At 42.4% G+C, this 23,518-nt stretch overlaps 1 protein-coding gene across 1 annotated transcript in view; it reads right to left on the bottom strand.

Annotated features, from left to right (window-relative positions):
• Positions 1–23,286, bottom strand: part of EDNRA (endothelin receptor type A) — a 28,630-nt gene extending 5,344 nt beyond the window's left edge. Inside the window, exons 1-7 of the mRNA XM_035112417.2 lie at positions 22,816–23,286; positions 18,860–19,312; positions 10,717–10,841; positions 9,136–9,334; positions 4,806–4,958; positions 3,362–3,495; positions 837–945 (exon numbers count right to left, since the gene is read on the bottom strand). Of these exons, the coding sequence (XP_034968308.1) occupies positions 837–945; positions 3,362–3,495; positions 4,806–4,958; positions 9,136–9,334; positions 10,717–10,841; positions 18,860–19,249 (1,110 nt within the window). The 5' untranslated portion in view covers positions 19,250–19,312; positions 22,816–23,286. The remainder of the gene's footprint in view (positions 1–836; positions 946–3,361; positions 3,496–4,805; positions 4,959–9,135; positions 9,335–10,716; positions 10,842–18,859; positions 19,313–22,815) is intronic.
• Positions 23,287–23,518: the final 232 nt, after the last annotated feature.

The following is a 23,518-nucleotide window of genomic DNA, read 5'->3' as shown; positions in this document are numbered from 1 at the left end:
ATTCTCTTTTTCACCAAATGAAACTGGTCCCTCAAGATTGAGGAGGCTGGCTTATTTGAACAGAAGTAAGTGGTTGGTGAAAAGAGGATTATCCTCTTTGTTATGAAATCTGACAGCAGAAGGAATCAGGCGGACAAGTCAAGCGGACTAAATTGCAGAAGAAATAGGCAAAGACTGACTTGATTACACTGGGCACAGTCAGGACATGACAGTGCAACATTCCTGGGGTCTCCTTCACTTTAGCTCTTTATGAAAAGCTCAGGAGTGGATTTTCTCTACGGGAAGCTGTATCTTACAAAGGAAAGGATGTGGGTGAATTTACAACCCTCCAGTGTAAAGTTGAGGTCAAAATCTGTAGTGTGGAATCACGAAGCTCAAGTTCTTAACTCAAAATCCTGCTCATTTACTGAAGAGCCAACTGAGAGCCATGCTACAACTTCCTTTACCATAAATTTCTGCACCAGAAGTAATAATCTATGAAGTGACCACAGAATTCATAAAACCACAGAATTCTATTGCCCTGTGGAATAAATCCCTCCATAAACTCCCCTCCCCAATCCAAATACCTAAAAGGGAGGCACGGTATTCTAAATTTTGCTAAATGCCTTTCAGGAATAACATATAGGCAAACAATAACTTGTTCAGGCAAATGTTGCTGAATGTTGCATGAGTGGATCATTTCATGCTTTATGACTAAAAGATTCTCATGGGTCTCCCATTGGTTATGTGACCAATCAGTGGGTGGGAAGAAATAATGCTACACTTTCACATTTTCTCCCTTAGATGCATATTTTGACAGCTTAATTTCCTTCCTTATAATACATCACAATCCTTACCTGGAAACAGTTTTTGAACTTCTTGCTGACAAAATAGAGTGCTATAGGGTTTATGCAGGAATTTATGGTCGCTAAATTCATGCCGATATAATCGAGTGTCAGCAAAAAGCTAGGGTTAAAAAAGAAAGCAAAACATCACAACCTTTTTCATTCTGGGAGCATATTACATATAGCTTTGTGAAATCCCTTCTTGGGTACCTACCTAGCAAAAAATATGATCATACAGAATATGTCCTGTTTGAAGCTAGACTGTGACACATGCACAAATTAGTATTAAGAAGTGTCTGTCAGCTGTGGAGAATTTGCATAGAGCTTAAGAGCACTTGGTCAAACAAGTGGAATGCTTCAAAATAACTTTCAGAGTGCCTCTCTTGATATGAACCTATGCAGACCCTCTGATCCTCATCTGAGGACCTCTTCTGGTGCCGCTTCTTAGGACATTTGGAGAGCAGTGACAAAGGAAACAGCCTTTTCAGTTGTGGCTCCCTGGTGGGTGGGCTATCTGGTGCCAGGATTAAAAACCTTTCAGTGCCAGGTAAAAAAAATTCCTTCAGTAGCACCTTAAAGACCAACTAAGTTTATATTTTGGTATGAGCTTTCGTGTGCATGCACACTTCTTCAGATACACTAGAAACAGAAGTGTCAGACCCTATATATATACAGAGGGTGGTGGGGGTGGGTGGGAATGGGTGATGGGCTGATGGGAGTGGTAAACCTGTAGATGGCTGTTAACGACTGCTGATGACTGCAATTGGTCCTGCGGGGAAAAAGCAAGGGCTGAGGCGCTAAAGAAAGCTTGATCATGCATAATGAGATAAGAATCCTATGTCTTTGTTCATCCCAGGTGGCTCCATGGTTTTAAGCTTGGTAATGAGTTCCAATTCAGCAAGTTCTCTTTCCAGTCTGTTCCTGAAATTTTTCTGTAATAAAACAGCTGCTTTGAGATCTTGTATAGAATGTCCTGGGAGATTGAAGTGTTCTCCTACTGGTTTCTCTGTCTTGTAGTTCCTGATGTCAGATTTATGTCCATTTATCCTTTGGCGTAGGCCGTTTGCTTCCAGTCAAGCAATTGAATCGATTCCTCCCTGATTAGCTACCTACCTGTAACTTTCAGTGCCAGGTAAAAGCATATTTCTTCTCCCAGGCATTTGGTGGACTGTAATAAAGGTTGCTGTGTATTGGTGAAATGCAATGTGCTGTGAAAGTTTTTTTTTGCAGTTTTTCTGGGTCTGTTATGGGCTATTTGACATCTTACGTAGTGTCTTTGTTATGTTATGTTATGATCTTTTTTAAGTCACTCAGAAACTTTTTCGTAGCAAGTGACAAATAAGTCAGATAGATAAATAAATAAACAAGCAGGTCTTCTTGTACAAAACCAAGTAGAGGGATCATGCGCTCGTGGAGCCCACTCAGGCATGCCCCCGGTCTACAGCACCATGTGAAACAGTTCATGCTCTTCAGCAGGTAACCCAACACTCTGGAAAGGCTTTTCAGGGCTACAAGAGGGGAAGAGGAGAAGGGAAAGCTTGTGCAAGTTGCCTTTTGCGTGCGTAACCATTGGCTACAACCCTCATTAGATAAATAACCTGTGCTAACCACAGTAAGGGGTTAGAAGAGAAAGATGGAAGGCATCGCCAAGAGCAAGAGCTCAGAGTTTGGGGTTGTTGTTTTTTTTTTAATATAAATCTGTACACCACTTAGAAATCCTGAATATCAAGTTGTATATAAATACGTGAAATAAATTAATAAATACCACAGGGCCAGATAAGGTATGCTCTGGGATGTAAAAACCTGACCTAGCCTTTTAATCTCCATTCTTATAAAATAAAAAGGGGGTATTTTTTTTTTAAAAAAAATATTTAAACAGGACAAGTTCATGCAAGCATCTTGGCGACTGCAAAGGAGCGCAGTGATCCCTTGGGTGTGCCTTTATTTTTCAGTGTCTGACTGCAAGTAGTTGAAGGCCAATTGCGATGTAATATTATTATGTGCTTTTATGTTTCCTTTCATGAAATGTGTGTCTAGAGCCACAATTTTGTGCGTGTCTTCAAGCACTTCATAGATGGAGCGCTTTCCACATTTTTTTCCTGGATATGATGAGCTTCAGGTTCGGCTACACACAGCGGCGTTTCAACATCCAAAAGTGCCACATTACAAAGCGCGATGTACACTGATGGCTCTATAAATAATACTAGGAATAATAAGAAATGCTTCTGTGTGACCTGGATAATGATCTGTGGAAAAGAGATGTCTGCTTTTTTACAGTCTGCACTAAATCCTGCTGATGTAGCTAATCAGGGAGGAATCGATTCAATTGTTTGACTGGAAGCAATAAAGAAGTAGAGAGAAGTGGGCAAAGCAATACAGAGCCAAACCAAATATGCCCCACCAACCACCTTGCATGAAATGTAAAACAAGTAGCTTTTAAATACCCATTTCCAGTTGCACATGCGCTGGTGCCAATTGGCTGCTCTATTCACCTGCCCCCTTGGCGCATTATCTACAACCCAAATTTAAAACCATACCTCAGCAATTCACATCTTTTAGGGTCTTTTTCGGAATACAACATTTGCTTCAAGATCCGGCTCAAATGGAGAGGAAACCAGCAAAGAGCAAAGATGACAACTAAGCAGAAAACCGTCTTTGCGACTTCTCGTCTCTGGAGGATGAAAGGACATGTAAGAATTCGCAGATGTGGGCCAAGCAAAGTGCAAAGCTACTGGGAATAAAATGGAAGCTGTCCAAATATAAGAAAAGCTTATGACTATGAAGGCACACAGCTAGTTACTGGTGATATTGCAATGATTACTCAGGGGAAACCGCCATACGCATGGGGAGCTTTTAATTTCACCTAGGTCCTTTCCACTCCGCAGATTATTATGGACTTTGTGCAGTTCATGCATGTAGGATTTTCACAGCATGCACATGATGTCATCCTCATCCAAGCTGGCCTTAGTACCCAGGTTCATATCTCCATTCAAGTCATGAAACTCCCTGAGCAACATTGGGCCAGCGGCTGTCTTTCAACTTAACCTGCCTTGCAGGTTGTTGTGATAAAACACATCTTTGAGCTCCTTTATGTAAAGGTGGGATATAAAGGTAATGATAAACAATAAAAGTAAAATGAGACCTCATGTTTTTCCTGCATCCCATATTATGTCCCCCCCCCCCAAAAAAATTTGGGATTTACCATTTCTCTGATAGTGCTGGCAGCGGCGATTTATTGGATTTTCTGCAGAAAGGATGCATCCAGTTTAAGTGGGAAAATAGTATGGGGCTGCATTTTGTTGAGGGTGGAATCGTGTGGGCTCTGCACAAAATTTGCACTCTTGACCAAACCTGAGTCCACAATAAACCATTTGGAAACACTCTCATTCTAATGGCCAGCTGCTGCAGTCTTCTCATCAACTCTTTTTATTGTGTACAGCTTCAGAACAGTCATCAGTGGACTTCAACTGATGTACCGTATATCAATCTCAGGAGCCAGGTAAGCATTAAAAAAAAGTTCCAAACTGGATTTGCAAAACGTTCATAACTACATTAATCATCCCCTATCACTGCCAGAAATGTATTGTTACTCAGACTTGGCTAAAGTAGAAATGATAATATGTTGAGAAGCAAAAATGTAGGAATGTATCTTTGGCACATTGTTAACTGGAGTTCAAGGAATTCAGAAAGTAGGATTTTAAGGTTAGAAAGTGAGCAAGCAAAGCTGTCACACTTGTTATAAAAAAGGAAGCAACCCTGTCTGGCCTCTGAAGGCATTGCGTCTGCATCGGCTGCCTGCACTTGAGATTACCCTTATGTTCTGAGTTTGCCTGAATACCTTTGGGTCAAAACTCATCTTTTGCCATAGCTTCTATTTTTGGAATGCCTTTGATTACAGCTCGCTCTAAAAAGTTCGAAAAGAGAGCGCACGAAAAATACACATCAGAAAATGTTTCCTAGGCATTTCCCTCCCTTCCTTACCTGCTTCAGATGTTCACTGAGAGCTATTCTCAGATTGCTCTTCCTCCTGTTCAGCATTTCACAGGTCATGAGGGTGTAAAAGAAGGCGGTGCATGCAAGCGGCATGCAAAAGTAGAAACCAAAGAGCCACCAGTCCTTTGCTTTGGCATAAAACTGCAGAGGAGAGAACCAAAATGGGACAACTTATTGTTCAATGCAATGGCTTTTTGCATTGACGCCCGCCAAGGGCAACATTCAGAAATCAAGCAGTAGGAGAACGTTCCGTTTCATTACCGTTCGACTGCCCTGTTTACACTCGCATGTATGTGGGTACACACAGACACAACTGCCAGTGATAGAATCCTCTCCCTGCCAGTTGAAACTTACGGGTGACAGTATAGTGTCTTCCACTGTACCTGATGCAGCAGACAAGATTAGGTCCTCTAGAATAGGCCATGTGGCCCCAGAAAAAAATAGCTAGAGGGGGGCTTAGGAAAGCTGCTTTTGCTCCCTAACATCTGTCCCCTGAAGTGGTCTGCCTAAGAGTAGAGGCAGCCCTGTTTACTCGGGTCAAGGCACCTTCCAATCTGTTTTGGCTTGGGACTTCGGACTCTCTGTAGATGTGAAAGCATGTGCGGAAAGAAAGCAACTAGGCAAAACTGACCCAAATCTCAACTTTCAAATCCCAGGGATCCGTGACATGGTTACCAACATTTGTGCTAAAATCAAAGGGCAATAGAAGTCTTGCTAAATAGCTTGTCCCAGTGAAAACTCTGCTTCGTTACCTTTTAAGGCTTTTGCGAATGGCTTTGATTCCAAAAGGTCCAGGTTAAGAATGTCTTGTAAGTGTAATCGTGCTCTGCTATCAGTAGCAAGATTAACTGCCTTGCTCATGTACCAGGCAGAAAGAGGCCACTTAAGCATGCACTAGTCTGGAAAATGTGGAGCCCAGATTGCTGTTTCCAGTGACTTTCAATCCATGGTTTCTTTAACACCCCCTGGCCAGAATGCAACCCTTTACATGGTATGTTCGCTATGTGACAAGAAGCAGCGGGTGGCTGGGACATCCCAGTACATTTCACAATTAAAGTTAAGGGCTGCTGGGGATTTTGGGCGAGTATCTTTCACAAAAACACTTCACAGTTCTGCTAATAACTATAAACAATTCTTTGCCATTTCTAGAGATAACACACATGCACAAACATATTACTATCTCTTGATTATTGGTCACTAGAAGGTATGTGTATAGAGGGGAATCCTTGTTTTCTCACAATATTTTCCCATCGGTTGTTAATTCTTAGCAGATGTCATTTTCCTCGTTCCCACACTGGAATATGATGATGTTAATAGCTGAGGATTACATGTGGTTCTTTGCTACTGTTCAAAGGAGTCAGAAGTCTGCCGCTCTGTTTATGCATATTTCAACGGCAGAGCTAGCTTTGGAAGAGGAAGATTAAAGCTTTTACCACAAATTAATATATTCTTAATGAAGCAATATTTTTAGCCATTTTATAATTGCAGGCTTTGGCTATATTGGGGGGGGGAGAGAAAGAGGGATGGGGGTGAGGGAAGGAGGGAGTTGCACAGGAGAGCAATTTACTTCAGGCCCTTTAGCCTGCGGCCCGAATGTAAAACTTTCTCATTTCAAAGATCTTTCACAGATGATGCCACCGAATCAATGGCAATGCTGTGAGAAAGTGCTAGTTAGCTAACTGTTGGCAGCCATGGAACTGAAGGAAATGCTTCCCTTGAGATATTTCACATTAAAGTAGGGCAAAGTTTAGACCAAAATGGATTCTTATCTGTTTGCTTCTTTCAGATATTTAGACGGAATCAAAACAATAAAAATAGCAAATTGGCAGCAATAACACTGAAAGATTGTCAGGTCAAATTTAGCCTCCGAGGGGAGGGCATTGCCTCAGTTTAGACCTCTATTGTGCAGCCAACTCCTTCCTTACAACTGTCCTCCTCCTCATTGATTTCATGTTGTTTCATGGAACGTTGTCATAAGGTGCTTGAAGAAGTTGGAACTGATAGCCACCCTGCAGGACCAGGATTAAATGTATTTCTGCACTACAAAGCAGGAAAGTGGTTACTGTACTTTCATGGATTCCTAAAGGTGTAACTACACCAGATCTTTTTATTACTCTTGAAAGGGTTCTAGGAACTGGTCCAAGTTTGTTGGCTTCATCACTATTTCTCTATGCAACAAAAAAACTGCGAACCTTCTGGCTCTTTTGCATGTCTCAAGGCCTCTTCACACAGCCACCGATAATACAGCAACCATGTATAAAACACCTGCCCATGCAATCATCTGCAAGTACAGGCCATATTTAATGCAAGTTTGCAAGCTGAGAAGAAGTCAGAGACTCTATAGAGCAGGCATCCCCAAACTTCGACCCTCCAGATGTTTTGGACTACAATTCCCATCTTCCCCGACCATTGGTCCTGTTAGCTAGGGATCATGGGAGTTGTAGGCAAAAACATCTGGAGGGCCGCAGTTTGGGGATGCCTGCTATAGAGAGCGGTTGTCAGTCAAAGTAGACAATACTGAGCTAGATGGACCAGTGGCCTAACTGGGTATAAGGCAGCTTCTTGCTGCATCCAACAATGGAAGTGGAACACAGGTCTAGTAGCCACCAATAGCCCTACCCTCCATGTTTTTACACTGTTGGGTCCTTTCCCACTTGACCTCATATGAACAGATGAAAATGCAATTGGTCTTTCCAAACTACAACTGCTTACATTTACTTTCCTAGCCCTCTAAACAGGAGATGCCAGCAGGGAATTGGATCTGGGACCTTCATCATCATACAAAGCATGAAAATTCACAGGGGGAAGGAATTTTCCTTGGTTCTATCAAAACAGCACACCTCGTGTAGATACAACAAATCTATCTTCTCCCACTAGTGCTAAATTGCTGTGCTACAGGGGGGAAAGCAATGCTTGAAAGAATAGCAAAGGCTGCATCCAACCAATTTAGAATTTTAAAGGAGTGACACTTTGGGCATTTTGAAGCTGTAAAATGTCTGCAAATGATTAATTATGGCAATTAAGCTTACACGGATCTTCCATCAAGTTTTGTACTTTGATGTAAGTGACACAGGCATTCTTTTGTTTGCCGTACGAGTACACATGGAACTAGTCTTCTACAGGAAACGTGCTCTTTCACATGTTCCCTAAAGCACTTGGCCTTTTGGGATTTACATCCTAGCACAAATATTTGAAAGAAGGGCTATCAAAAATAATAATAGCTAAGAGGTTTCTAAGACCACTGAAAATGAGATAACCATAAAGTTTTACTAAAGTCAGCTGACATGATTTATTGTAACATTTGCTACAATACTTAAGGAGAGGCTTTCCCTTTTAATCCTCCTTTCATTTATTTGGAGGTTATGTGACTATGCCCTCCCTCTGCTCTACATTATCTTCTTCAGTTACACAAAAATTAACATTCTGGAATTGGAAGTCACCAAAATATAAGGGGGAGGAACCCTGTTGCAATTGAAAGTTTGCTTTTATAATGTTTTGGGAAAGCAGAATGGGAGACTATTTTTCTTAGGGAGAAATGGGGTGGGGTGGGATTTCCTTATGTATTTAATAAAAACAGATTATAAGCAGTTGCACATGTCTTTTGCACAGTGTTTTATTTGGCTAAACAATAGCAGCCTCTGAGTTTCACTGGCCATGAGTTTCAGTAGAGGAATAACAGAAGAAGAGGCTGTTTAACACTTTCCCTACCGACATTTGCCCCCACTCAAAACCTTTTCCCCTCCCGCCACACACAATGTTTTTCCTTCTGCAGGGAAAAAGATACTGGATCCCTGTAGAAACAAACAGGATTGAGGGAGGGGAAAGGTAAGAAAACAAAGAGTTATAAACAGCCCTTTCCTCCACTGAAACTTGCAGTCTATAGATGTGAACATTTTCAGGAACCAGGAAAAAGTGTTCAGGAAAGAGAACGGTGTTATTAACATGATTTTAGTAGAAAGAGGTAAACAGAGTGAGGCCACTATCACCTTTCATGGCTGTCTATGAGCTGGAAGGACATCTCTAGTGGCTAAACCATGGTCAGGAACCAGCTGATATGAACTAGCTAACATTTAAAGGGTTTTGAATAGTTTTATTTTTAAAAGGTGGGAACGTACTGGATTTCCCCCACTGTGCTATGCTTGGGCACCTGGGATGTTGTCCTAACCTTTCCCATATTTCCATCTCCATATGAGCCAACCTTTCCCTCCACCCACTCAGCTCTTGCCTCTTCTCCCATTCTTAGTCCTTTTATCCACCACTCCAGACTGCCCCACCGCAAATGGAAAGATAACAACTGTGGCTGTATTTTGATACATACGGACAAAAATGTGGTATTAGTTAGGAGCATACAGGAAACGTAGAAGTTGCCGTTGTATTCAAATTCAACAGTGGTAAAGCCAATTGCTTCTGGGATAGCCAAGACAAAGGAAAGAACCCAAATTGTAATGATTTCAATAGCGGTGATCAAGGGGACTCCAATTCCTTGAACACGACTCCAGGAGGCAACTGCCCGGTACCTAAAATAAAACACAGAAGCATTAATTGTAAGCTTCAGTTCTTTATTAAAAGGTGGAGTTTTAAAGGAAAGCTTAACATAATAGCTTAACATTTCATGTTTCTTACATAAATCTTACAATATCTTAAGGTGTCCAAGTGCATAGTGAATAGACAAAACAACTTTCTATAATATACAAGCAATTGTGGACACAATCCCACACCACAGCAAGATAAACAAGAGGACTTAACGTGAGTTAATTTGTTTGTTTGTTTCTAGTACAGTTTTCCCAGGGGAGCAATAACAAACATTTTAAAAACAAAACAAAGCAATTTAACAATAAAATTAAGCAATTTGATAAAATAATAATAATAATAATAATAATAATAATAATATAAATGCTGTTTGGAAATAACTCAACAGATGTTTTTCAGTCCTAAGGAAATTTTTTTAAAAAAAGCTTCTGTCTGCGGTACAAAAGGCAGAAGTGTAAGTAGATCAGATGAGTGTGTTCTGCAGAGAGTGTTCCACGGCTGAGGTGCCACATCTCCCCCAGATGTCTAATTTCAAAAGGTATGGGGCCCCCTCAAGAAGCAAAAAGGAGAGACCAGGCAAGCAGGAAGCAATGAAAAGAAGAAAAGGAGGAGCAGAGCCATTGGGTCATCCTCACGGGGCAGGGTTTTGACAGGTGCCTAGCAATGCTGATGCAGGCCTTGGCTAATGCCTTTGCTCCACTCCTTTGCCAAACTTCATTATTATTTATTAAATGTATACTCTGCCCTTCATGCAAAGATCATATGGCAAGAGGCTGGAGTTCATCAGCCCACTGGGGTCCAATCAAGGGAGAGACCCATACATAGGATTGGTATGGGCATTTGAGCCTCTGGTGCATAGCTGCCAAGTTATCCCTTTTTTAAAGGGAAATTCTCTTATGCTGAATAGGCTGAATAGGCTTCCTCGTGAGAAAAGGGAAAACTTGGCAGCTATGCTCTGGTGCATGCAGCCTTCAGGCAGGGCATCCTTGACGCTTGGTTTAAGAAGTCTAGATTTCATGTCATCTTAAAAATGCTGCACTGAATTAAGAGGACCTGATCATTTCCACAATATTACTTTGTCTAGAAGCTATTGATAAAATTATCACATGGGATTACAACACAGGAGAGGATGAAAGCTTTAACCTTAAAATAAAACCAAGAAGCCACAGTGCAATCTTGTCTACTCAGAAGTAAGTCCTACTGAATTCAATGGAGCTTTCTCCCAGGTACATGGGATTAGCAATCCAGCCTTAATATCATAAACAGCCATTAGTTCTGTAGCTTTCAAAATCCCGAGTCTTTACACTACTTTTTGACTCTCTTCATTCTTGTTCTAGGAGAAATAGAATGAAATTATAGAACTATTTACCTGTCCACGCTTAGAGCACAGAGGTTAAGGACTGTGATTCCCACTGATGCTTTCTGAAGAAAAGGGAAACAGCTGCAAAGAAACTGCCCAAATGGAGACATCCCAAAGGGCCACTGACCATGAAGCTAAAGGATGGATAAGGAAAATAATGGGAAATGTTAAATGGCAGTGTAGAAAAAAAATGAACATACCCCTGAATCTCACCTTGCCAGTCCTTGCAACCAATTAACATTTTCCATATCAAAGTGTACATTTTTCTAAAGTCATTAGGTGATCTCAGATAATCCCAATAAAAAGGGGGATTCAGCTACATTTGTTGATTTGAAATGTGTATATACTTCTTTTCTATTTAGCATTAAGAATTCATCATATAAAAGTGACACTAAAAACAGCTAAATTGCTTTAAGAGAAACAGTCTTAAAGTGTGTGCAACAGAGAATGGTTGCTCTGTCTCTCGATCTATTAGGTCTTAGCTACTGAAACCCTGTACCACCAATCAGCTGTTCAGGGGTTGGCAGACAGGGAATGATGGAGGGAGTGTAAAGTACTACACTTGGGCAAAAAAAAAAAAATGAAAGGCACAAATACAGGATGGGAGACACCTGGCTTGAGAGCAGTACATGTGAAAAGGATCTAGGAGTCCTGGTAGACCACAAACTTGACATGAGTCAACAGTGTGATGCAGCAGCTAAAAAAGCCAATGCAATTTTGGGCTGCATCAATAGGAGTATAGCGTCTAGATCAGGCATCCCCAAACTTCGGCCCTCCAGATGTTTTGGACTACAATTCCCATCTTCCCCGACCACTGGTCCTGTTAGCTAGGGATCATGGGAGTTGTAGGCCAAAACATCTGGAGGGCCGCAGTTTGGGGATGCCTGGTCTAGATCAAGGGAAGTAATAATACCACTGTATTCTGCTCTGGTCAGACCTCACCTGGAGTACTGTGTCCAGTTCTGGGCACCACAGTTCAAGAAGGATACTGACAAGCTGGAACGTGTCCAGAGGAGGGCAACCAAAATGGTCAAAGGCCTGGAAACAATGCCTTATGAGGAATGGCTTAGGGAGCGGGGTATGTTTAGCCTGGAGAAGAGAAGGTTAAGGGATGATATGATAGCCATGTTCAAATATATAAAAGGATGTCATATAGAGGAGGGTGAAAGGTTGTTTTCTGCTGCTCCAGAGAAGTGGACACGGAGCAATGGATTCAAACTACAAGAAAGAAGATTCCACCTAAACATTAGGAAGAACTTCCTGACAGTAAGAGCTGTTTGACAGTGGAATTTGCTGCCAAGAAGTGTGGTGGAGTCTCCTTCTTTGGAGGTCTTTGAGCAGAGGCTTGACAGCCATATGTCAAGAATGCTTTGATGGTGTTTCCTGCTTGGCAGGGGGTTGGACTGGATGGCCCTTGTAGTCTCTTCCAACTCTATGATTCTATGAGTGCAGCCAGCTAAGAAACACAACCTCATTGATTACTTTCAGTCAGCAAGGAAACAGTTTTAAAGCTGGCCTCCACAATGACAGCTGCAAAGACACTCAAAGGTGCCAGATTCGATGCTGCCTGCTTCACCATAGACCAGTGGTGTCCAAACTTTTTTCAAAGAGGGCCAGATTTGATGAAGTGAACATGCGTGAGGGCTGGCCAAAGTTGTTGAGCTGAGCTTTTTTTTCAGGATTGAAGTTGTTGGGCTTTTTTTAGAATTGCTGAGGAGGCAGAAGAGAACAGTGACTGCATCAAACTTCAAAGAAACAAGCTCTCCATTATTATTGGCATCTCCTCTCCTGCGCTGTCAACCTGTTGCCCCAGATTATGGAGATTACAACATGCAGCAGCAGCAACAACAACAACAAAGAGCATGAGAGCTGAGCCTTACCATGATTTAAAAGCTATTATCTTTCAAGGCAAATCTGCAGCGCAATGTCCGACAAGAGTGGAATTCTGTCCACATATTTGTATGCTAAAATCAGAAACTTTTGAAAGATTTCAATACTCTGCTGCTGGAATTCAAGAAAACTAACCAGACAGCCACAACTTCCTGAATATCCCCTCCCTCTATTCTTGTGTTTTCCATGCTCAACACTGTGAAGCCGTAATAAACAAGATGGAACATTCCATTTGGATGATTTCTAAATGTCACCAAGTGGGCTTCAGTTTACTTGGTGGTATTTATAATTTTTTGGCACTGTTCTTGCACTGCTGTATAGAAGACACTTCTGTGGAAGATGCTTTCAACATCTATGCAAGCATGGTGATTAAAAATGGACCATAAGATCCAAAGGATGGAAAATCAATTTCTAACCATGCTTTGGAAGGTGCATGCTACTTAAAGCTTCTGGCTTTGGAACACAGCCACCTTCCAAACTCTGCTGGTATTAAGATGATATGGATTTAAGGAACATAGGAGTTCTCTTGCTGGACTGAACCACTTAGTCCTGGATTCAGTTCCCAATAATGCTAATCTGGATTCCCTTGGAATATATCACAAAAAGGGTAACGACTATGGCCCGGCCCATTCAGGAGGCTTTTATGAGAGGCAGTTACTGGCAATGATCCAACATGGGTGATTCGCATGGAAGGCATAATAACAATGTACATTTTGAATGCACAAACCAAATTGGCAGTACATGGTGTGGACCAGGGAGCACATTTCCAGCCATGTGGCAATGGAAACAGGCACATTCAACCAAGGAATTCAACTGGATTTGCATTGTTTCCATGTAACTGTTTTGGGGCTGGGATCCATATTTCTACTCTACCCCATTGATTCTGTTCATGCAACATTACATTTGTACGTGAGCGCGCGCACACACACACACACGTATTTAGAATGATAGCAAATCCATCCTTCTTCCCGATATGCTTATCAGCTGGTGTAAAAGGTGGACTGTACCTCGTTCTTGGAGTCTGTTAAAATATTCCCAAGTGGAATTTCTGGCTGACCAACAATTTGAGAGCTGGAGGAAGTGATCAGAGGAATGTTTCAACAGGAAATGCAAACATCCTAAAAGTGTACTTGCAGACTCTGCAGTGCTACTAGCTATTGCTGTCTTGGCACAGCTTCTGTCCCCACCTGCATTTTGTAGTAGAGGCTAAGCAATTAACATTCTTGCATTTATCCAATTTCGCACCGCACCCCAGTTGAACAGCACTGTGTAACTATGAAGGGGCCATATAACCCTTGCATGGAAGCAGAGATGCTGATTAATGAATTATACATTCATAGTAGCTCACATACCATACTAGCTGGATAAAAGGAACAAGCTGATTGATAGCAGCAACCCTGTATCCTAATAGTGATGCATGATGCCTGACGCTTGATTGATAGGGGTCTTCCTATATACTAATAGCAGTTTAATCAAGTGCTGATCTTTATGTAGCCAAAACAATATCATCCACATACAACTTCAAAAGAGGGGGTATCAGTAAGCTTGGAGGAACTCCAAGGTTTGCAAAAGTACAAGTAAGCTTTAGGAGGAAAATACTGTATGGAGGGGGAATGAAAAAACCTCCAAAAATGCCATTAAGGCACAAGAATAGTCATAGAATAGAATTGTAGAGTCGGAAGGGACCACAAGGATCATCTAGTCCAACCCCCTGCAATGCAGGATTTTTTTGCCCAAGGTGGGGCTTGAACCCATGACCCTGAGATCAAGAGACTCCTGCTCTACCAACTGAGCTCAGTGGCTGTAGAATGCTGAGTGTGGGGAAAAAATGGAAAACCATAGAAGTGGGGCACAGAATGAAGTATCCTGGAAAAGGGCATGGCTGGTTGAACAAAATTTTGTTTCAAGTTCCACTTGCAGAGCTCTATTCTGTGCCTTATTTCTTTAGAAAATAAATAGAGCCCACAATTTTGTTTTCTTAGAATCCTGTTTTTTTATTTTAAAAAATGTATATACCGGTATGTACACACATACTAAACTAAACAACTAAACTAAACTACTAGGGAAAATTAAGGCTTGGGCATACATGCACACTATGTGTATGTACATGCAGACAATCTCTATCTCTCACAACATCAGAGAAAGTGACAGGGAGTGATCTGTGGGCGATCGCCATGGCTTGTGGTTGAGACCGTGTGGGAGGAAGTCTGGCCCAAACCATTTACAGCTAAATTTTATTCAAAACAAAACCAAAACTTTGTACTAATGCCAGAGCATCAGTCTGTTAGGACTCAAATCATCTTAAAAGAACGCTAAGCCAAAAAAAGGGTTTTATAACCAGATCCATTGGATTGAAGAGAGAAACAATTCTGGATTTGAGTCCAGTTTTTAGGAAAGGCAAGTCTGTTTTTCCAACATAAAATCTCAACTAAAATGTGAAAGTTCATAGTTTTTTTGTTTTTGTTTTAAATGCTCCCACCACCCAAAGAGTCCTACGCTTAAGAGGCAAGAGGACCGTGATAGAGCATCTGCATCTGCTGCAGAAGCTCCTAGATTCAATTCTTCACAACTCCACTTAAAAACAAAAAAGTCTGCTGGGCTAGAAATATGTTTTGTATCTGAATCTTTCAAGAGGTATTGCTGATGAGAGTAGCCAATACTGGGCTAAATTGGGAAGATATATGAGGCAGCATCACACATGGGCCGGTTGTTCCTGGCTAATGTGTCAATCTTTCTATTGCTGGACAACTTGCAAAGCAGCTCATAAAATGCATACACCAGCCTCTAAAATTTGAATGCTTTGAGGAGAAAATACTTTAAAGGCTCCAAAGCACACTTGCTAGGGAGAAAGTCCCACTGAACACAGTGGGACTTACTTCCAAATAACATGTATATGATACTGTGGTAAATTAGGGAAACAGGGAAAGTTGCCTGTACCAAGTCAGGCCGTTGGTTCATCAAGCTCAATATGGAACTGAGTAGCATTATTAGATTGGCAGTTTTGTTTTCAGTTCCCTCATCCTTGCATGTCACATGGGACATTTAGAGCAGGGCTTTGAAAGGCTCCTTTTTTATGGACAGGAACATGGGGAGGAGGGAAGTGAAACCCACCCCTGCTTTACTTTATTGCACTCTATTGCTTTCAGCAGCTTTCTCTCAGCCCATCTCTGATAACTGGACATAAGCCAGGCAGGGAGGAAATTGCTTAAAGCAATGGAGTGCAGCGAGATAAGGCAAGGAAAGTGTGTGTGTGTGTGTGTGTGTGTGTGTGTGTGTGTTCACTCTTAAAGATTGCCACCCTCCCACTCATATGTGAATGGATCAGACACAGGCATAAAACACATGTGGCTTCCCCCATCACATCTACTTTGGTCCCACAGGCTGGTTCACACAAGCATACTGACCAGACTGTCAAGGGACAACTGGCATGTCTGAACGTAGCATCACACATAACCCAAGTGCACACAGTTTTTCAGTGAAGTCAGTTCACACATTCAATTATCTACTTGTCAGCATGTGTGAATGAGCAGGACCCTGAGGCTACTACTTCTGATGTTCTGCATTTGGGGCAAAAGAAACTTAAACAATGGCATACAGTGCCATAACTGTAACATGCCTTTAATGGAGTTCAAGATGTGACACTCGTATAACGAGGTTAAAAAAAGCCCAGACATTGATTACTGCCCGGCACATCATGTAAAGAAACTGTAGTTTCATTACAACTAAAAGCTCACCAAGAACAGATGCCATATTGCACACAGATATACAGTGGTACCTCAGGTTACAAACGCTTTAGGTTACAAAACGCTTCAAGGTTACAAACTCCGCTAACCCAGAAATACTACCTCATGTTAAGAACTTTGCTTCAGGATGAGAACAGAAATCCTGCTCCAGCGGCACGGCAGCAGCAGGAGGCCCCATTAGCTAACGTGGTGCTTCAGGTTAAGAACAGTTTCAGGTTAAGAACGGACCTCCAGAACGAATTAAGTTCTTAACCAGAGCTACCACTGTAACCATCATTTTGCAATATTAGGAAGGGTGGTAGGAAAACCATTAGGTTAATGAACTTCGGTGAAGAATAAAAGGGGTGGGGAAAGTGGTTTATTCAGGTTTATTATTCTGTCACATAATCCAAAGTGACTAAGACTGATCCCAGCACTGCCTAGAGTTTTGAACTTGAGTCATGGCCAACACCACATCATAAATCAGAACTCCAACACATTCATTCTGACAGTCTGGAAGTGTTACTTTGAAACAAAGATTGTGTGTCTTGTAGAGAATATTCTCATCATGCATAGCTATGGTTTACTTGGCCAAGTCTCTGAAAAAGATACCATGAAATGAATCTCCCAGTGGCGGTGGTGGTATTATTATTATTATTATTATTATTATTATTATTATTATTATTTCTAAACCACCCTTCATTTATTGTTGTTGTTTTGACCATCATGGTCTTTTCAACCTCAGTGGCACACTATATAGTCTCCTTTATCCACAGAAATACAATTGATCCCCATCTCTAAAATGTGGGCCAGTATAGCGAGAGAGGCTAAATCTTCTCCTTACCCCAGTTTTTACATTGCTTTTATACTCTTTACACAAGTGGGAGTGCACTGGTTTCCCCCCGATAAAGGTGCTGTCACCATGTTCTCATTTAGTGTGGGAACTCTTAGTAGCCCAGCATAGAAAACAGAGCAGGTTTGCACTCTACATAGATGTGATGTTTTTGAAATAGGCACCATGCAGGAATTTTATTTATTTGTTGGTAGCATTTGTTCCTGGTTTTCACCATAAAAGATCAATGAGGCAGCTTACAATAATTAACTACAGTGGTACCTCGACTTACAAAGGCGATCAGTTCCGCGGCACTCTTCGTAAGTTGAATCCTTCGGTTGTCGAAGCATCCCTTTTCTGCATGCGCGAAGCACGATTTTGTGCTTCTGCGCATGTGCCAACCGTGCGCACCGCTTCTGCGCAGGCGCAGAACACGCGCACGGCGAAAAGACTTCCGGGTTTGCCGACTTCGTAAGTCGAAACCTTCGGAAGTCAAGTCATTCGGATGTCGAGGTACCACTGTATAATAAATACAATTCGGACCAAAAAGAAAAAAAACACCTAGCAAATAAAAACATAAACATAGCAGGTAAAATGAGGAAGTAAAGAGCCATTAAACACTCAGGAGAACAGGACAGAATTCACAAAGTGCCTAAATGCTAGCAGAGATGGCAAGGGGAGTGTGAGGGCAAATAGCATAAGGTCCCAGATTCTGGCTAAAACATCTCTAGATATTTTAACATCTCTAGCTAAAAGGGTCAGGGAACATCTGATGTGGAAGACCTCCGCCTCAAATTCTGTAGAGCAGAAGCAGCTAGCCTCCAGTTTGGCAGCCATTTTGTTCTGGCCCAGGGCTTTTTTCCCAGCTGGAGCTCACTGGAACTCAGTTCTGGCACCTCCAAAGTGAGTGCCAGTACTTCTCAGGTGGGTGCCATTGCCCTTCTAAGAGAAAGAGGGAGGTGTGCTCCCTCTGGTGAGCTCTGGCACCTCTTTTTCTAGAAAAATAGCACTGTTCTGGTCCAAAGACCAGCTTTGACAGTGACAAAATTAAAGCTGGGCAATAACATTCTTCAGCTACTCTGGGAAGATCAGCTGAATAGAGAGGTTGTGTGCCTTGTGTGAGAGAAAGAGAGTAGGGTGGCCTCCCTTAGCTAGTCCATCACTGGTTTTAAGCACTTGTTTGTGATGTCCACAACTGCATCTGGATCTGGTAAGATAGAGCTGAATGTCATCCACGTAATGACAGCAATCAACTTCAACACTACAAGTGCCATCTAGCAAAGGTTTTTAAATAGCATAAGGGGGGAATACAACAGCCAGTGAATACTGTGACACAAATGGCATGGCGATAGCAGGCCCTCAGCAACACCTTCTAGAATCTGATTGCCAAGTAGGTGGGGGGGGAACGGGTTGACCATTAAACAATGCCTCCATCCCCTATTGTGTACAGATGTTCAACCACAGAGACCCAGGAGAAACAAGCTTCCACTGTCTAGCTCCATAGTTTTGGGTACCGGTAATTTATATTATCTATGAATCCCCGGAGCTGAGCTGCCGCTGCTCACCTTTCCTCCCCAAGCCATTACAGTTAATGGATCACAACAACAACAACAACAAGAATATATTTATATGCTCTGAGGAGTGAGGGGCATCAGCTTCCGCATACTGTAAAATGACTGCACAAACTGTAAACATTGTGGTGTTTTACCTTATATATGTTGATAGGGATATCTATGATGATATAGATGAGGTCTCCCAGGGCCAGGCTAGCTATCAGTGCATTGGGGCCATTCCTCATACACTTGTTCTGGTAGATAATCCGCAGCAGGGTTGCATTCCCAACAAGCCCAATGATGAACACTGCACAGGATATTGCTGTATTGATGTATTTGAAAGTGTCCATTATTTTAGGACGTTGTGAACAATAGATATAGGTGCGGTTGGGTTTATGGGTAGGGAAGAAGAATAGCTTAGATTCTGTTTCAGGGGAAGTTGTGACAGGGTTAGTCAGGTTTGACTGGTAGATGTCAGAACCATCAATGATGACAAATCCAGTTATGAGAAGCGCCAAGACCATCTCAAAACGAAACGCTTCCATCTTCAAATCTTCTGTTTCAGGAAATCCTCTGTATTTCAATTGTAGCTGATGGACTTATTTCACCTACAATAAAAAATAAGGCAATATTTATGTTGCAATATTGGCAAATTGAAACATTTATTTGTATATTTTCATAGAATTGTGGAGTTGGAAGGAACCACAAGCATAGTCTAGTCCAACCCTCTGTAATCCAGGAATCTTTTGCCCAACATGGGGCTCGAAACCCACAACCCTGTTTAAGAGATACATGAATTTTTAATTCTAGACAGAAATCCAAATTAAACTTTTAAATTTATTCATTCATTTACAAACTTCTATCCAGCCATTCTATAAAACTATAATCAAGGCAGCAAAGAAGGAGCAAGGGCAACAAATGTACAACAAAACACAATCACGTAAAATAGTATTGAAAGGTATTTTAAAAAATAAAAAGCAAAAGCAGACAGATCTATCTTAATCATATCACCTTTGGATCCAGCTCAATACATTCAGAACTGGGGGGGTTGCTTATTATTTAAATGATTGATTTTAAACAAATGTTTGTGAAGGTAAGTTCCGTTCCATTAAAATCAGACTCTGTTTATTTACACAACTTCCATTTGCTTTTGCTAAACCCGCCCCATCTTTCCCTAAGCATAGTTCTTTGGAAATAAATTGCTTTGATATTAGTAAGGAAAATCCAAATATGTATGATTAGATATTTTTTTGAGAACTTACAGCTATAATATTAATAGAGTGCATACTGGATGCTGAAAAATGTTTGGTCGTTGGAACTTAAGCAAGACTACTTTCCTTAAAATTTAAAATTACTACTCATTATTATTATCAGAAATACCCGAGTCTCTTTTCTACAGGGTTAACAATCACCAAAGCAATAAAGCTACTGCAAGCCATAAAGGCTGCTGCAAAGTCCTGATCAGAAGCACGTAAACCAAGTAATTCCCATCCTATGTGTCATGATGCCTCATCTGGGGGAAGTAGTGACAGGAGTCACCAGCCTCTGGGAATTTAGGCTTCTAGGATCGACTTTGTTTGTTAATAGAACCCCAAGATCTACCAGTTGGAGAATGGTGCAATTGATATAGTCTTCAAATTAAAGATTCCCCCTGCCCCTGAGAACCAGAACTGAACTGAACTCAGAGTCCTCCAACACAAAAAAAACCACTCCTGGTCCGTCCACCCCACCCCCCCACACACAGACACTTTCTTCATTTTCTCTGTACAGTACTGCTGTTCTGTTAATGTTATTATTGATAGGCATTGTGGTTTTATTTTATGACTTTAATGGATTTTTATTATTACTCTGATACTTCTATAGCCCATCCTGAGACTATATGATGAAGGAAGGGAGTATGAGTATGAATAACAACAGCAGCGGCAACATATTCAGCGGGGTGGTGGGGATTTTCTTGCTGCCATTGTTAAAAAACTGGGAATCAAAATCTTTGCTAATCTACTTCAAATCTCGCCGCCGCCCATGCGTGAGATGCACCAGTAGAACTAGGACTGCCTCTGTAACTAACACAGAATATAATATGGAGGGGAGAATCTCAGTGTACAATCCAACCAGGTCACCCACATTTACTTGAAATTGAGTCCCATTGAATTTAGCAGGGCTTACTAACATGTAAACATGCATAGGTTCACTCTCCACATTGCCTTCCTTTCAATAGTCATGATTACCTGTTTTTTTAAATATATATATTAAGAAGCTGGGGGACGTTAAGTGCTTAATTTAGGCTAGACTGTGGCTCAAAACTACACTTTGCACTAATTGTGTTTTTCTTTCACAAACAGCCAGTGTAGGACCCCAGTCCAGATCAGGGTCATAGCTGAAATTGCTGGAAATGGTGAGGAGGCAGGTTTCATCTCAACATGGAGATAAACTTCCTAATTGTTAACAGCTGTTTGGCAATGGAAAAGGCTGCCTTGGGAGGTGATGATCTCTCATTCACTTGATGGATATAAGTAGAGTCTGGATAGCCGCTTCTCAGAGATTGTGTAGTTGCATTCTGCACTGCAGACTCACACAGAGCAGGTGGCGGGACTGGATACCTCCAAGGCCCCTTTCAATTCTGTGATTTTATGAAAGTGTTAGGATTTCAACTAGCTCAAGGTGAAACTACATCTATTGACTCATTTAAAAAACAACCCCAAATTTAGAGTTAGGCAATATGTTTATTGGGACCAACTGGAATGTCCCAAAAGTCGGGCAAGTTTTCAAGTTCTGCAGAACTCTTCACAAGGCAGACTGTACACAAAGCAGGCAGTGAGGACGAGGACAGGTACCTGTAAGCTGAATGAAAATCACTTCTAAGTAAAAATGAATAGCACTATTGGTCTGGGGACATTATTGCAAAGGGCACTTCAGATTGTTGTTATTTTGAGGGTGAGATTCAATCACATATCAGCAAATGCAGGTTGTGCGATTAAACTGGATTTGGTGCTCTCACACAACAAACCCGATTCCTTTGTCTTCTTTTTTAAAACAGACTTTTGCAATAAGGAAAGTGATAGGAAAATGCACTGAAACGTGTAAGATAACAATAACGCCAACTTCCTAGCAAACATATTATAATGAAAGCTCAACAAGTAGCTGATGTTATATAACCCCCTTGTAATCTTTCTGCAAATCAGAAACAAACCCTATTAACAGAATTCAGTATTACTATTATTAAGTGTGCTAGGATCACACAGCCTTACTTTTGACATGACTAACACTGACATCAGTGAGGCGGGATACAACCAACCCTAAGCACATCCAACATGGGTCATTCAGTTCAAAGGAACGGAAGTTTCTGCCCCAGTATGTGCTCTGAATGGAACACACAGACACAAACACACGTGAGAATTTATGCTCTAGTACTCGTGCTAAACTTGGATTTACTTGGAAGGATTTACGTGGAGATTCTTCCAAGCGATGCCGGTGTCCGCCGATAGCAGACGGGACTCGGGTTCGCACACCTTGCAGGTGAGAAAGCAGCAGGGAGCGTAGGAGCCAACTCCTAGGGGTTGAGGTCCCTTCGCCCCCCCCCACCGAAGTATCTAATTCTAAGGGAACTGGAACCCCCCTCCCCCCCCAAAAAAGAAGTTGATGGGCACTGCCATTCAAATATTCGCGCGTCCCTTGAGGCGTCCAGTTTGGCCAGACGCCGCCGGTTCCCTGCCTTATTTCGGGCAAAGACCCCGCACTTGCTTGTGGGATGGGAGCCGGCCCTTTCCCCTTACAAATCGAGAAAGAGAGAGGGCGCGCATACGAGAAAGGAGGGAGCGGAATAGAAGAGCACCGCTTGCTTGCTTCCTCCACCCAAGAACCAAAGAGGCCAACTCTCATCCCTCCTCCCCGTCCGCAGACCCCGGGTTTTCCAGACCCCCTTCCCGTGGGGGGGGGGGGGGAGAGAGAGAGAGAGAGAGAGAGAGAGAGAGAGAGAGAGAGAGAGAGAGAGAGAGAGAGAGAGAGAGAGAGAGAGAGAGAGAGAGAGAGAGAGAGAGAGAGAGAGAGAGAGAGAGAGAGAACAAAAAAGTATCCCGGAGTAGGAGCCACGCGGCGTCGCCGGTCCACCCACCGTTTTGTGCCGCGGAATCTGCGCGCCCGCGCAGCGCGACGGCGACGTCTAGCGTGGCTCCCGCCCGGGAGAAGAACAAACGAGGCGAGGAACACGCTGCTGCTGCCGCCGCCGCCGCCGCGAGTCCAGCTGGGCGCATGGGAAGCTCTTTGTAGAGCCGCGCAGCGAAAGTTGGGAGGAAGCTGTTCCCTGGCTGCTTTCCCTCTGAGATCCCTTTCCTAGCGAAAGCTTCCTAAATCCTCCAGGCTCCGTCTGGTTGGGTGGGATTCCGACTCTCCACCTCCGGGCAGAGGGGAGTCGGACCAGCCCCCTCCCCTCCTTTACCCAACCTCCCGTTTCCGAGGAGGGGGAACGAGTCTCTCTCCAGACCCCAAAGCCAGACGCTTGCAATGTTCAGAAGAAGAGCATGCAACCTCAAAGACAACCTCCTCCACCCCCGGCAAAAAAGAAAAGAAAAGAAAAGAGAGTGGGAGAACGCTAAGGGTGGAGTTTTTTTTTAAGCAGTTCCTCCCTGGACAGGAGGAGGGGCTGTGGCTGCTTCTCTTGAGAAACCAGGGTGAGGCATCCCACCACTTTCGGGATCTGCCAAAAGGAGGCCCACGAGGAAAGCTTGGCAGCTGTGAATGCTCCCAAGGGTGGGCTTCACTGGAACAAAAGTGAGCCGCAAATGCGCTAGAAATAAAAAGCAAGGAGTGGATCCTGA

This window comes from Zootoca vivipara, chromosome 9, assembly GCF_963506605.1.
Source record: "Zootoca vivipara chromosome 9, rZooViv1.1, whole genome shotgun sequence".
Taxonomy (NCBI): Eukaryota; Metazoa; Chordata; class Lepidosauria; order Squamata; family Lacertidae; genus Zootoca; species Zootoca vivipara.
Note: the sequence above shows the minus strand (reverse complement) of the source record. Positions and strands in the feature narration are given on the sequence as shown.